Source organism: Bos grunniens, chromosome 26, assembly GCF_055505025.1.
Source record: "Bos grunniens cultivar Pamir isolate PY7600 chromosome 26, Bosgru_T2T1.0, whole genome shotgun sequence".
NCBI classification, from domain to species: domain Eukaryota; kingdom Metazoa; phylum Chordata; class Mammalia; order Artiodactyla; family Bovidae; genus Bos; species Bos grunniens.
Genome location: NC_141190.1, coordinates 25,609,353 through 25,625,326, shown reverse-complemented (window position 1 = coordinate 25,625,326; position 15,974 = coordinate 25,609,353). Strand labels below are relative to the sequence as shown.

Here is a 15,974-nt window from a genome sequence, read left to right as displayed (position 1 = left end):
GCCACTATACAAATAAGGAAATGGATGCTCTGCGAGGAAGCTCACTTATTCAAGAACACTCAGTAACCCAAGTGGAGAACCAGAACCATAAAGAAGATGTCTGCCTCCTCCACCTGTCTTAATGGTCTTACCCTTACCTGATATAAAAGGTCCCTCCGCACTGCAGAACCTACTATGTGAGTCCTTTGAGTCAAAGGGAGTGCTCTGTGAGCATTGCTCAGCTTAATTTCTCTCTCACACAGATCATAAAAGCAGCACCGCAGGGCCCCAGTAACAGCAGCTTCTATGTGTCATCCTTATCCTGTTGCCCCAAGGACCACACTAAATACCAGCTTTTTATCTGAAGACTTTTTATCTGAAGACATATGACACATGAGGCCAATTGGGTCCAAGGGATTCAAGCAAATTTGGGACAGCCTGCCAGGTCCCACACGCTGAACTCCACATCCTAGCCTATCTAAAACATTTCAAAATAAATAAATTTATAAGAAAATAGGCAGAGAAAAATCTCTTAAGGAAATCAGGAAACAGGGACAATGACAGTGTGGCTGCTCTGAGCCTTTCTCCTCACATGAGGACAGTCACCAGGAGCCTAGATGACCACGGCAGTCCCCACCTGGCCCACACCTCTCACGGGCACTGTCTGTCTGGCCCTTGTCTGCATTCACATTTGAGACTCTAGGTCTATGCATGCAGCTGTTTTCTGTGCGCATCCTGTCTGGCTGAGTAGACTCCATATTTCTGAAAGCAGGAAGCTCCCATCCAAAATACTTTGCTCAGAGCAAGACACTTAACAGATGGTTTAATAGCCTAAAATTATCCTTCTTTTGTTTTTTTTTTTTTTTTGCATTCTTCTTTTGCTTTGCTTTCGTGTAAGAGATTTTAATATCTGTGAATTGATATTCTAAGGTATTCACAGATACCTTAGAACTGATTTTCCCTGACCCTCCAGCAATCTTAGGAGACATGGTCAGGGAAGGCAGGGGGTGCGAGATTTTAAGATTCTGTGTTTTGTTTAGAGGTTTTCCATTGTGTCAAAGAGAGCTCAGGGTTATGCTGCTGTATTGAGAGGCTGACATGGAAATAACCAACATCTGATCAGACACACAATACCTCTTAACAGCTTGACAGAGACGGCCGGCTCATCAGAGAAATCTGAGTGGTGATTCCCACTGTATTTCTGCAGGGTAGCCTGGAAGTAATTATCCTTCTCACTGGTAAATCAATTAGGAAAGGAAGATCTAACACTCCTCTCCTCCTCCAAGAAACTGATAATCCTCTAACAGTAATGGGCAGAAAGCTCCAGGTAACAGAGTGACTACGCATCCATGAATGAAAGCAACCTGGTCTTTGTATCTGTGGCACGGGCAGCCAAGCTGAAGCAGGTCAGAGTAGAGAGCATGGCCTGTGTGGTCAGACAGAGGTGAGCAGGGATCCTGAACCCCCTCTTACCAACTACTTTAGAGAAAGCAAATGGCTCATCTGCCTGAGCCTCAGTTTCTTCACCTGCCAAAGGGGAATAAAACTACCAGGGCTCAGGGGATTAAGAGAGAAACTAAAAACTGAATGTAGAAATGAGCTTGGCCCAGTGCCCAGAACTTATTAGGAGCTCAGTGTTAAAAAGTCCTCATTCTCTTCTGATATCAGTGCTTACTGTCTTCCCACACCACGCCCCCCGCTCACTCCATCCCCACACACAGGCACACACACCTCTACCCTGCAGCAATTTGATCACACTCCCTGGCAGTCAGGACTTTCTGTGCTCTATGTCGTTTCCAAAACACTGTTTCCAAATCTGCAGGTGGCAGCCGCTTTCGAGCCAGAGCAATTAGGCCATAACCCGCCTGCATTTCTCCATTCACTCAAAGATTTGTTCTTAAATAGACACCCATGATAGCTAAGCCCCTCTCTTGTTGAGGCACAAAGACTTTAGCCTGTTTTACGAAGCACAGTGCCAGTAAATGCAGGCTTTTAACCTTGACATGTGTCATTCTGCATGGGTCTGTGGACAGAGTCAGCTGACAGTAATGAGTTCCAGGAACCCAGGGATGTTTATCTCCTACAAAGCAAAGGGTAGGCTGTGAGCTGGAGCTCAGATGCCACCAGAACAGAGGGCTCCTCCAGAGGCAAGCCTCAGACACACGCATCAGAAACTAATGCACTGGTCCTCAAGCTCAAAGTGCCAGGCTCAGACATCACCCAGGAAATGATCAGAGAAAGGAAAACAGCAAGAAATGCAGAATCACATCAAATACAACTAGTGCAGATCAATGCCATTAAAACAGTGCTGATGCCACCACAGGATGGCCTAGAACAACTTCAACTCAAGTAGCTCCCGGCATTTCACATCTATACTCTATTTAGGTACAACTAGTCCAAATTGCAGAAGGCAATGGCACCCCACTCCAGTACTCTTGCCTGGAAAATTCCATGGACAGAGGAGCCTGTGGGCTGTAGTCCATGGGGTCGCTAAGAGTTGGACACGACTGAGCGACTTCACTTTTACTTTTTACTTTCATGCATTGGAGAAGGAAATGGCAACCCACTCCAGTGTTCTTGCCTGGAGAATCCCAGGGACGGGGGAGCCTGGTGGGCTGACGTCTATGGGGTCGCACAGAGTCGGACACGACTGAAGCGACTTAGCAGCAGCAGTAGCAGTCCAAATTGCAGCTTCCTTAAGGGAGCATTTTTCCTTGGTGGCTCAGACAGTAAAACATCTGCCTACAATGTGGGAGACCTGGGTTCGATCTCTGGGTTGGGAAGATCCCCTCAAGAAGGAAATAGCAACCCACTCCAGTACTCTTGCCTGGAAAATCCCATGGACGGAGGAGCCTGGTGGGCTGTAGTCCATGGGGTCCCAAAGAGTTGGACACGACTGAGAAACTTCACTTTCACTTTTCACTTTCATGCATTGGAGAAGGAAATGCCAACCCACTCCAGTGTTCTTGCCTGGAGAATCCCAGGGACAGGGGAGCCTGGTAGGCTGCCGTTGATGGGATCGCACAGAGTTGGACACGACTGAGGCGACTTAGCAGCAGCAGCAGCATTGCCAGATGTTTCCTAATTCGTCCCCCAAATAAACCTTTATTTCTAAATAAACCTGGGGAGACTCTTGAAGACTCACCATTTACAAGTATAACAAGCGTGGTGTGATTTACAGAGAGGCTCTTTCCTTATCTTGCCTGCTTTCTAAAGTGGTTGGGAGGACTGGCAATTTATACAGATAACAATTCTAAAAAGAATCTGAGCATAGTAGATGCTCAATTAATGCTAACTAAGATTAATACTAGTAGGAGACTCTACACACATCAACATTTCTACTTTCAACCTAATAGCTTATTAGCTTTCTACACTGAGAAATTTTATGTTGTCAAAAAAGTATTAAGACATCAACAATTAGCTTTGGGAACAACTATACAAATGTGAGCATACTTTACTGTCTTGCTAAGGGTGACAGAACTCTGATGCACTCACAGCCTCCAGGGAAAGCACTAGCCATCTGTTACATAAGGAACTCATTAGGTGAAAAGTCACTACTTCAACAAGATTAACTGAAAAATCTGCTAGAGACTACTGCCATTAGCTGCTTGATGAACATCGGGAGCTACAGATAATTTGAATGCTGAGAGAGTCAAAAGAATCTTGCTTAATTGAGACAGATGAGAATTCCGATGACCACTGGTTTAAACTCTGAGATACATGTAAGACAGGACCTTTTTAAAAAGTTGTATTACAAGGTCATAATGACCCACACATCACTACACCAGTAAAGAAGCATACAAGGGTATTTTATTTATATCTATCATTTTTCCTGAGTGGCTTGAGAAGTATAGGTCTAGTAAACTTAAACATTCTGGTTAAGAGAAAGTCACCACTTGGAATATTTGTGCATTGCCAACGTCTTGAGGCTCAGGATACAATCAAAAACACTGGACAATAAAATGAAACAGAATTTAGTTTCATCCCTCCTCGGATGATTCAGAAAGCACTTCAGGATCACTCAGTCTCCTTATGAAGTCAATTTCTATGGCTAGTTCCAAAATAAATAAACCAGCAAATCCATGGCACTAGCCTATTTTTTGTCTCTTCCTGATCTGAGTGCAGAAAATATCTGCACTTTTAGCTTTCTGGGTGGCAGTGCCTCTTACATGGGATTTAACTGCGTTTTGGTGGTGTTTCTCTGAAAACACAGGCAAAATGGCCTTTTGGAAAGAGTTTGGGAGTTTCTTATGAAGTTAAAACACATGCGTGTGTGTGCATGCTTAGTCACTCAGTCATGTCTGACTCTGTGCAACCATGTAGACTATAGCCCACCAGGCTCCTCTGTCCATGGGATTCTCCAGGCAAGAATACTGGAGAGGGTTGCCATGCCCTTCTCCAGGGGATCTTCCTGACCCAGGGATCGAACCCTCATCTCTTATGTCTCCTGCATTGGCAGGCAGGCAGGTTCTTAACCACTAGCACCACCTGGGAAGCCTATAACTGGCTTAACGTTTGTTAACTGGGCAATAATTCCTCTGAGAAATTGCTCCAGAGAGCCCATGGTCTGAACATCATCTCTGGGATGGGGAAATGGAGGTGCCTTCTGCACCAGTGGGCATCAAAGCCTAGCTTTACGTTCTTTCTAACCCTCAGCATTTGTCTTATCCTCTCTTTGTCTCCCACACGACTGACCACCTGTAGGTTATACTAAGAAGAGACAAACTAGGAGTAGAGAAAAACGGCAGAAGACTGAAAGATATGTTATGAGTAGGAGTCTAATGGAAAACATATGTGACAGATGACTACCAGAATGGATGCAAACAGGCATGACTCTTCATATGCCCCTTGGGAAAATCCTTACAAAGATAGCTGATCTATCATCTCCATGAAGATATGATTACTTTTGTTGTGGTCCAGTCATAGGTGAGAGATCATTGCTGAAGGACATCTGCCATGTGTCAAACACCTACTTCTTTCTTCTCCCAGAGTGCAGACACTCCTTGTGATTTCACTTGACCCCAAGTCACTGTGTGGGTGGGAGGAGCTTCATGTTGAGAGTCAAAAACAAACTATCCATCCTGCCGTTGACTATCTGAGCGACATGGGAAGGACATTTGTCCTCCGTTGCACTCAGCTTCCTTCTTAATAAAAGGATAAGGCAGAGTGGAGATGGATCATGGCTGACTTGATTCAGTCAAGTTTAATCACGTGTCCATATCATGGACATGGCACTGAGCTTAAATTCCAGATCATGAAGCAAGCTGCCTCAAGCTCCCAGGTCCGGACTAAACCATCAATTTTAGAGCCCGGCGCTATGACCATATGGAAGGAAAAGGAGCAAAACATGGTCTGAAGCCAGAAAACCTGGACTGAGCATCAGGAGCCCTCGGCTCTTAGTCTGGCTCCTTTTTTAAACCTGGCTTTGGGGACTTTTCTGGCATCAGTTTCTCATCTGGAAATTGAGACTATTGTTATACATGAAAGATTCTTAACCAAGACTCCATGGACATCCTGGGTCAAGAGATGGGATTAAGGGTATTCATTAACATCCAAAAATTCTTAGAAAAATTTTGTGGAGGGGGGTATGTGTCTAAGAGGAGATCTAGAGCTTTAAACATATTTGCTGAGGAGCTGCAGTTCAAAAACCATCAATAACCACTTGTTCAGATGAAATCTATGATCCTTCCCAGGTCTAATATTCAATAATTCAAACAACAATATTGAAAAATGGAAAAATGACAACTCTTTGGGATTAAAAAAGAGAAACTACTCAGCTAAAACCAGGAACAAGCATGTACACAGTCATCCTGATTATCAGTTTTTTGGCACCTGGCTGGTGCCCACACCTGCCCATTCCCAGGTGTGGGCACCCCTGGAGCTGCTGGATCTTTGGGCAACAGCCACCAATGCTGAGCCAGGAGTGAGTCACCAATTCTGCTTTGCCCTTCACTGGGAATAGCTAGGTGGGAGTGAGGAGAAGGGTTGGCTCTGGGTTATGATGCTAAGGGTTTGAGTCCAAGTCACTCTGCTTTGAGTAGCACTGGCAATCATTGTTCTCAGTCACAGCTTGGACTCTGCCAGGTTGGAATCAGAAATCAGGGACACCTGAACAACGGGTTTAAGATCACCCCTGCACCTACCTCACTAAAGAAAAGGTTTGCAAAACCACTGGGGAGTAAAAATCAGATGACAAGGGGAGAGCTGGGCAGTGCAATGCCATTTTCAGTCCTTTCAGTTCAGTTCAGTGCAGTCGCTCAGTCGTGTCCGACTCTTTGCGACCCCATGAATCACAGCATGCCAGGCTTCCCTGTCCATCACCAACTCCCAGAGTTCACCCAGACTCACGTCCATCGAGTCAGTGATGCCATCCAGCCATCTCATCCTCTGTCATCCCCTTCTCCTCCTGCCCCTAATCCCTCCCAGCATCAGAGTCTTTTCCAATGAGTCAACTCTTTGCATCAGGTGGCCAAAGTACTGGAGTTTCAGCTTTAGCATCATTCCTTCCAAAGAAATCCCAGGGCTCATCTCCTTCAGAACGGACTGGTTGGATCTCCTTGCAGTCCAAGGGACTCTCAAGAGTCTTCTCCAACACCACAGTTCAAAAGCATCAATTCTTTGGCGCTCAGCTTTCTTCACAGTCCAACTCTCACATCCATACATGACCACTGGAAATACCATGGCCTTGACTAGACGGACCTTTGTTGGCAAATTAGAAACCCTGAAATGGCCTTTCATATCTGTGTGGTATCTACTGGGGCCAGGCCTGCCTAAGTTTCTGAATAGGAAGGAGTGCCTCCCTCGCTTGGGAAATATCACATCTCCCCGCAGCCAATAGATCATACAGCACTTATTTTCTATAATCATCCATCATTCTGTGGAACCCAGGCCCCCTTCTTCCAAGAGGTCTCTGTGAGCAAAGTCTGACCTTATACAATTTCACCCAGGAGATTTTTCCCGACCCAGGTATAGAACCCACATCTCTTACATGTCTCCTGCATTGGCAGGTGGGTTCTTTACCACTGCACCACCTGGGAAACCCAGAGTCAAGCCAACCCATTCTCAAATCCCAGATCTGTTAATCACCATACTATCTGTTACTGTCTGGCTTTAAGCTAGAAAGTTACTTAAACTCTCTGAGCTTCAGTTTCTTCCCCTGTAAAATGGGGATAGTAATCATTTGTACCCTAGAGATTCACTGTGAGGACACATGAGATAAAGTGTGTAAAGCACACAGCACAAGCCCTCCGTGGCACAGAGAATCTCCTAAAATAGTTACATCATTTTACCATTGTTGTGGTTGTTATGACTGTCACTACTATCTCAAGGCACTTGTTTGAGTTACAGTGTCCATGGTGTTCTTGACATATAAAATAGACGTTCTGCAAGTGACTCCATGGCTACGGTCTTTTTCTGAACTCTTGGCCTTTGGCTTCCCTGCCACTCCACAGGGAGTGCTCAGGACCCAATGATCCCCCTTCTCACCTTCCTTTTGTTGGTGGGGTTGACATAGAGGTAACTGAGGACAGTCTTCAAACCCACTTTGTCATTCAGCTTTTCATAGGTGGTGCCATAATCTGTTGATCTGCAGGTAAAAGAGGAAGAAAGAAAAGAAAAGATTGTTTTACCAAATGGGGGATTGTGTTTCCAGGGGAGCCCAGCTCTACCCCAACCTGCATCTTTGTTCCCAAATTACATGAGTGCTTAGAAAGTGTTCCTCTGAGATAAAAGGCCCCATTAATTTTAGAACAGCAATTAGACTAATGCATCTGCTTACTACCTAAGCTTGCTCCCCTTTGTTCCTGGACTTTCTCAGAGACCTACTTTCCTGCCCTTTGTGAAGTGGTGCGGTGACAGGAGCTGTGGAGGTAGGCTGCCTCCGGTGCTCAGCCCTCTATCCTCCCAGAGCTCTGTGGGGAGAGGCCTGAGTCCCTGCTCGGGGAACAACAGGGAGAAAGGCCAGACCTTCTGAGGTACAACCACCTTCACGCCCCTCTACTGAGCCTGAAATCAGGAGACCCTCAGAGGGGCAGGAAGTGTTGCATCCAGGAGCCTCAAGGGATCCAACAGCCAAACCCGGCCACACGCAGCAGAGTCTGATGCTTCCTTCCCAAAGGAGCAATGGTGCATCGGGGGAAAAGCCAGCAACACTGAGCAGCTACCATTCGTTCTCCATGCCAATTTCCTGCTGGCTACCTGTTCCTCCTTTGGGTGCTCTGACTAAGACCACGAGCCAGGGCTCTGAGAACAAAGGCAGGCCAACCAATCCACAGGCTCCTTCCTTTCCATCCCGCCTCTCTCCTTTCCATGGAGGAGGGACAGCCAGTACCCAAAAGTGGATTCAAGAAGCCAAGCTTCCTGCTGCTCCCGCCTCGCTTCCCCACCCCCACCCCATACACCTCCCTCCCTTTTCAGGACCTGTATCATCAGGTTCTCATTCTGTCTGCCATCACCTTCCTTAGCTAGACTCAGGAAATCTCTCCCACTGGAGCTGCAGGAAGCCACAGAGGACTACTCACCATCTCTACGGTCAGGTAACCCCAGGGGTGCCTGCATTCCAACTCTGGCCCTGTGCTCTCTTAGTAACAGTAACTACCTGCCCTTGCCTTTTCCTTGATTACCTTCTAATCTAATCTCCCTCGATTTACCCACCTTCTAACTTTAATCTGCTTCTGCCTTGGCCCACAGCTTAGCTTTATAAGCCAAGTGTCCCAGGCCTGGCTTAAATACCCACCCTCTGGTAAGGCTTCGCTGGCCTTCTCCCTGGTTGCCGCTCATTTCTTCTCTGCACAAGTGCAAAGTTCCCCATCTGTTGTACACCCAAGGCACATACTGTGCATGAAATGTACTCTTTGATTTTCTGATATTGTCATGATTAGTTTCCTTATATTCTGTTTCCCTCGCCACAACATAAGGTCCTCAAGGACGAGGAAATTCAGGGAATGCTATGGGAAGAGGAAAGAGCATGAACGTGGGGCACAGCAAACTCTAGTTCATTCTTAGATGGGCAGATCCCTGGTTTCAGGACCAAGTGCAGGTTACTGCACCTGCTGGAGCCTCAAATTTCCTACTCAAAAAAATGGGGATAATCTAATCTTACAGGGCATTTACGAGGATAAAAAATACAACATGTTGGAAACTTCCTAACAGGATGTAGGCATTCCGAAACGTCAAAAAATAAATAGACATAAATGAAAATACAAAGGACCTTCATGTCTTCTTTCAAAATGTACAGAACATCTTACACATCATGCACTCTTGGCACATTTACTGAATAAACAAACGTCAGTATTTCTAATCCTTCCTTAGGCTCCAGGCCCCACATGGTCATTGGTTATGCGAACTTTAATAATCAGCATCCCCAAAACTCAATTCTTATCTTCTGTCTCCTGTCTACCTTCGGCACTAGGAATCACTGCCAATGAGAGCAATCCTTGCCTTTATCTCTCGAACCCAGCTCAGTCTCCGGGTCTTAATGATTCTATCTCCTAAATAACTGAGACCCCTGATCGTCTCATGCTCATCCAATGCAGTGGCTAGTGCATCATCGTTTTTGCAACAATCCCCCAATCAGATGCTTTTCTTCAAACTTCTCCCCCTCCCACCAATCTCCATGCTGTCATCAGGCTATATGTCAACCACACAGGTCTGTCCACCGTACTCCCTGGTAGTAATCACCCACTGCCTACACACAGTGAAGTTGTATCTTTCAAGCTTAGTCTTGTAAAGTCTGGGTGTAACTTCCCTTACTAGACCCATTTCCAGCCACTGGCTCCTCTGCCCCTTCCTCTCCAGCCTCATTCAGCTCCTGAATGTCCTGAATTTTTATTGCCTACATTTGTGGCACAGCATTCCTCTCTGTCTGAGCTATCTCTACCCCCTATTTCCTTTACTTAGTAAATTTCTCTCTAATCTTTATTCTCAACTCTATTTAATCACCCTCCTTCCAACTTTTTTTTTTCTAATTTTATTTTATTTTTAAACTTTACATAATTGTATTAGTTTTGCCAAATATCAAAATGAATCCGCCACAGGTATTAGTTATCAATTTTGTACCTGTACTTTCTTTATAATTTTCGCGACCTTGTTTGTTTTTGTTTGTTTGTTTTTTCTCTCTTTCTTTTCCTTCTTCTTTTCTTTAACATCGTATTTTTGAAATTCCAACTTTCTCACTGGGGAATTAATCTCCATTTCCTTCGTGTGCTTGTACTACCTCACACATTCTACTATTCTAGTGTTTATCCTATTGTTGTGATCATACTATTTTTATTCTGTAACTTTTTCCTCAACTATACTTCCGCAAGAGCAAAAAGCCATTTCTTATAACAGCCCGATGCATTGCACCATACATGGTACTAAGTGTGCTGAAAATCTACTGATTACTGTCTTGTTTTGCTTTGTTTTTATTTTCAAGGGTTAATGAATACATGAATCTGTCTAAATCTACTCACATGTTCTCAAACACCTGCTGATGTCCAATGACAACTCAACAGAGAGCCACACCTAGAAAACATACCTGATACTTCAGATGCTGGCCCAATTTGCAGAATGGTAAAGTCTTTTAGCATCTGGTACCAGGGAAGGATCTAGCATCAGGTTAAATGACACTAGAAGTAAGGTTAAATGACCAGTCATTCTGATCTCCTATCCTATCCAGGGCAGGGGAGAAGACATATCATAATCTCGAGAGACTATCAATAGTATATTTTTATTAATACAAATAAAAAAATTTTATAGAACAAACTGCTTCTTGATTCTACAGTCCTGAAGGCACAAAGATAGCACCAGGTGGGGAAAGAACATTGAACTTGGAATCTAGACTAAAGAACTGACTCTGAAATGTACTCAAAGTATTACCCTGGAAAAGTCTTCTCTACATCTGTTAAAGAATGAATCACCCTGACATTTCTTAAAATGGCAAGGCAGACATAATTCAGGACTATTGCAACAGGTATAGGGACCACAGTAATGAGGTTTTGAAATAGAGAAGGGAGATTAGACCATACTTCAAATACACCAAGGAAAATGTAGGAACTTAAAGCCAAAGAGAAGGGTGGGGAATCAGTGGATAGAACATTACTAAGAAGGTATGGAAATTCTTTGCTGACTGACAGGATTCTTGCTGAAGGCAGGCTGGGGTGATCAGATGTCACCTGGGTTATGGTTGGGGATGAGGACTTCCATCAGATATGGAGTGCAATGAGATATTGTGAGGGGTGGTGGGGATTCTGGCTAAACTCACTTAGCAGGATTGTTGCTAAAAATGGGCTCTTGAGGACATATCTAAGGACTGGCCCTAGGTGAAAAGAGCTCAGAGGACTCTGACTAGAGCCTGGTCAAGAAGAGAATCTTTGCCAAGCCCCATTCTATCTTCAACACAAGAGTTTTAACTCAGATAATCATAAGGCCCCTTCTGGACTTTAAATCTTATTATCCTACCAACACAGTGCTAAGCTGTTTCCAACTAAAAACTTTTCTTTATGCTATATATAGCAAACATCTTGCTTGTAAGAGCGAAATTCTCAGGTCTCCTTTCATGACTGGTGTCACAACAGACTTCCTTCCAGAATCCAAATAATCCTCATCAAAGGTAGTGTACTTAACATGACGCATAGTTTCTCTTTCTGGAAGCTGCACAACCAACTCACATTGACTTTGTTCTTTTCCAAAAGTGGCTGCTGAGGGTAGGAGCTTCCCAACAAAGGATATGCCATGGCTCAGCTTCCTTCGCTTCTGGGGCAGCGGCTGCTCAAGCAGGCACATAGACACAAGTCTCACTCAGTGAGGGTGCCTCAAGGAGCCAGTGGGCCCTGGACCAAAGGAGGCCTAGACTCTGTCCTTTCTAGCATGGTCACTGCACACTGCGCTGACCACAGAGTGTGGTGGGCTTCCTTCCCCTGGGCTAGGGGCAGCTGGCAGAAGCCTCTGCACCACTGCCAGAGCCAGCAGTGCCTGGAGAAGTCACTTTGACAAAAAAGCAGATCATCCTTCACCTCGTGACTCCAGACATCTGCTGGCAGGGTCACTTAGAGGAAGCAGGCTCATTTCCCTATTTTAAAGCTAACTTCCCAAATCCTGATGCTAAACTCCTAAAGCTGAAATGTCCAGAAAGCTGGAGATGCCACACATGCACTGGGCACCTGCCATGGGCTGGGCCCTGGGCCAGTTACCATTTGGAACAGCTCAGAACACACAGCTAACCTGGCAGGCAGCGTGTGAGAGGTGCCCAGCCACAGCGCTCCCAGCTTCTGTGTCTCTACTCAGATTCCTCCAGTTGCAGAAGGTTACTCCACTGCTCTGTGTGTGTGTGTGTGTGTGTGTGTGTGTGTGTGTGTGTACCTCTTGCTCTTCTGTTGTCTTTCATTATGAATTATTTCCAACACACAGAAAACTACAAGATGCCAACCATAAATCTACCACTAGATGTATATGTTGTCCATCAACACAAATACTTGATTATCTTTTCAAGTGTTTTTACATTTACATAAATGTTATCCCACAGGATATATGTTCTGCAGCTAGTTTGTTTTGCCCAACATTCAGTTTGGAGGATTTTATGCATGTTGACACACCTAGCCATAATCCATTCATTTTAACTGCTGCGGAGCATTGTAGTTTACCAATAAACCATTGTCTATTTATCCTTTCAGACTCTGATAAATGTTTTGTCTTTTAAAATTTGCTATGATAAACATTTCAATCACCATTTTTACACAAGTCTTTTCCAGAGAGACATCTTGATGTGAAATTACAACTCATACCCCATGCACAACTCTCATACCCTAAACATAACTTCTCTGCTGGTTATTGACAAATTTTTCTCTAAGGGGGCTGTACCTTCAAAGAGACACTCCCTTAGTCTCCAGCTCCAGAAACTGAGTCCTTCTTTATTGCCAGGGCCTGAGTCCACAGCTCCTGACCAGTCTTGTAACAGCTTTCTCTGTGTCCAAAATCTTCAATTTCAGAGCAACTGAATCCAGTTAGTAGCTGGACCCTGAGTCCTGGCCTCAAGACTCAACCATCTCTTGTTTTCCCATTTGCATCACTGTTGGGCATCTGCTCTGTGGCTCCACCCTGCCAGGGACCTGCTTGCTGTCAGGTTGAGCCTCCCAGCTGCCAACTACTCACATTCCTCCCCAGGTACCCCAGGCTCACTGGTAGACTAGATGTCTACCCTCTTCAACTCCCCTAGGACTCCAGGTTTGAGCCCTCTAACTATTTAGGAGCTCTTGTCCCATCTTGATAAGCCTCCAGAAGACCTCCATGTGGGCCAGTACACTCTGGGAGCACCGCCTTACCTCACCAACCTAACCTGTCATAACCCAGGTAGCAACCCAAGGCCACTTTCTCGATGACAATTTCCAGAGCTGAGTTGTGAATATAGTATACTTTCATCCACCCAGCAAGCTCCCATTCCTCTGATGAGCTTCTAGTGGAGAGGCTGGTGGCAACAAACATATGGGCTGCTATTTTAAAAGTAAAAGAAAGAAAAGAAAAACTTCCAGCCAACGCAGCCAAGTCGGCTTCCCATTAGAACTGAGCTGGAGCTCAGTACTCACCCCCCCACCTCCACCCCAGCCCACTCTGCATTCCCAGCACCACATTCCTGCCAGAGGTGAGAGGGCTCTGCAGGGCATGCTGCCAGTTCTTATGGGGCCACCAGATGTTCAGGATGGGCGGACGCACGGCTCTCCTAATCCTGCCAGCTGCCTGCCCCTTGTCTCCCACCTGTGCTCCTCAGCTCCCCCTCCCCCTCCAAGGCTTGTCCCTGAGAAGGAACTACGAAATACCAAGTCTTTCATTCTTTGATTCTCTTATACGTCTTTCGTCTTCCTGGTGGACTCCCTTCTCTGTGATATTATCTAAAATTAGTAAACCACCTCAGTCCTGATAGTTCCTTTTCCTGTTAGCAGTTTTATTTTATGTTGCTTAGTTCTTCATGCATATCTGTCTGTTCTGTATTATGGCGTTGACTATGTGCTAGATACTGGGCTTGCCCTCTGCTGCACCCAAGTCAGGGGCACTTATGAGGCAGTTTAGCACAGGCAGTGAGCTGTTTCGTGTAAAAGGGCCAGAGTGTAAGTATTTTCGGTTTTGATGATCTCTGTCAAAACTACTCAGCTCTGCTCTTATAGTTCAAAACAAGCCAAGCAGGATACCCGATTGAATGGGTGTGCTGTGTTGCAATAAAGCATATTTACAAGAGCATGCAGGGCATAACTTGTGGGGCACTAGTCTAGCTGACTGCAATATCAACCCCTACCATCCCTACCAACAGCCAGGCTTCCACCTCACTTTTGTCTCTCAGACAGCTTCCCAAGATTTCAGCCAAGGTATCTGATGCCCTGTCTCACCATTCCCTGCCTGGTTGCCATCAGGTCTAAGTGTCTGCCTCAGCCTGACACTCAGGTGTGTGTAGTCTGCCCTCTTTCCTCCCCTTTCCCACTCTCCCAGTGAGATTATGGCTGGCAAGTGTCCGGATTTCCTCCTTTCTGACTCCCAGTTCTAGTACTAACTACATCGCGGAGACTTTTCCTACAACTTCAGCCCACACTCTCCTCTGAATATATCAACAGCATTAGAAGTTCCATATTTATTCTCTGAATACGCATATGTGCTCTTTTCAGCAATGACTAAAAGCTCCTTAAAAGAAAAATAACAAATAAAATAAATATATTCTGAAACTCCAAAAGTGCAGAGCACTAAATAGAGAAAACAAGGAAGACAGAAGCAGGGCAAAGACAACTATACACAGGACTGGGCAAACTAGACCACGCGCTCTTCACTTCTCTGAACAGTAGGGTCGCTATTTTAAGTACTCCATAGAGAATAGTGAGAAACTCAGTTTAGCATCTGATAAACCTTGTGCATAAATGTGTATGGCTGTCATTTTTATGACTACTCACCCAGATTGTCTTTTTCTCAAGGACAATCATCTTGTTTTTTTCCCTTGATTTATAAACTCCTTACTCTTAGGGGGTGAGGCACATGGATGCCCAATTAATCATTAAGGAATTTTTGGCTACTGTTTCCAATTGTGCCATGAAAATACACTATGGCCCAGCTGCTGGGGAATCAAAAGGAGGGCCCATGCTTCCCAGTGCCAGACCCCCAACCATTCCCCCTGAGTGTGCTGCACTGACCTACACTACAGTGAGAACAGCCAACAATCAAACACCAGAGGCAATGAGGGGCTCCAGTGTGCAGTGAACCTCAGCCCACTCTGCAGACAGGTCATGAGTTTCCACAATGCAGCTCCAGACCCCTGGCTGCCCAGAGAGTCTTTACCATCCAAATGGGAAAATCACTGATGCTCCCCTCTGGCCTGTTCCACTCCCAGTCTTAGGGCCAGTGTCTAAAACCACATTAATTCATGTCTTTGGAGTGGCAGAAGCCCAACCTGACCACAAATAACCAGCCAGGAAACTAATTTCAGACTTCACACCAAAGGCCAGTGATTTAAATAGCTTCCCTCCTATGTGGGTATTGGCCCTATCCCCTACTTCAGAAAAACCACAGACAGGCTGAAGCCCAGGCGGAAGCTCATACAGCTCTCCACAATTCTTCATGTCATCTGACTCCACAGCCTCATTATCTCGTTTCACAAAGAGAGACACAATGATACAGAATAATTAATGTTCTCCTGCCCTGGCTATCTGAATGAGAGCCACCATAGTGTTCCAAGTACAGGGAATTGACGGTTACCTGACTCTGCAGACCAGATCATGCAGAATTCATAGTTTATATAAAATAAAATGTAAACCCACCAGCAGTACCATTCCAGCTCAGATCTGGGAGGGAAGGATGGGGTGTGGGGAGTTAGACAGAACATTCAGATCTTTGGTCTTTCCCATTGAAGTATGAACACTTCAATTCTCACTGAAGAATCTCAGTTCAGAAAATAGGGTTGCTGGATTGTTATTCTGAGGACTCAAAATGACAAAAGACCTCAACACTATCAGCCAAGAGGCCTGTTTGTGTCATATGGGTGAAGG

At 45.3% G+C, this 15,974-nt stretch overlaps 1 protein-coding gene across 9 annotated transcripts in view; it reads right to left on the bottom strand.

Moving 5' to 3' along the window:
- Positions 1–15,974, bottom strand: part of SORCS3 (sortilin related VPS10 domain containing receptor 3) — a 633,389-nt gene that overhangs the window by 345,009 nt on the left and 272,406 nt on the right. For all 9 annotated transcript variants that reach the window (XM_086377568.1, XM_086377569.1, XM_086377575.1 and 6 more), the window contains one exon: positions 7,465–7,564. In XM_086377568.1, the coding sequence (XP_086233694.1) occupies positions 7,465–7,564 (100 nt within the window). The remainder of the gene's footprint in view (positions 1–7,464; positions 7,565–15,974) is intronic.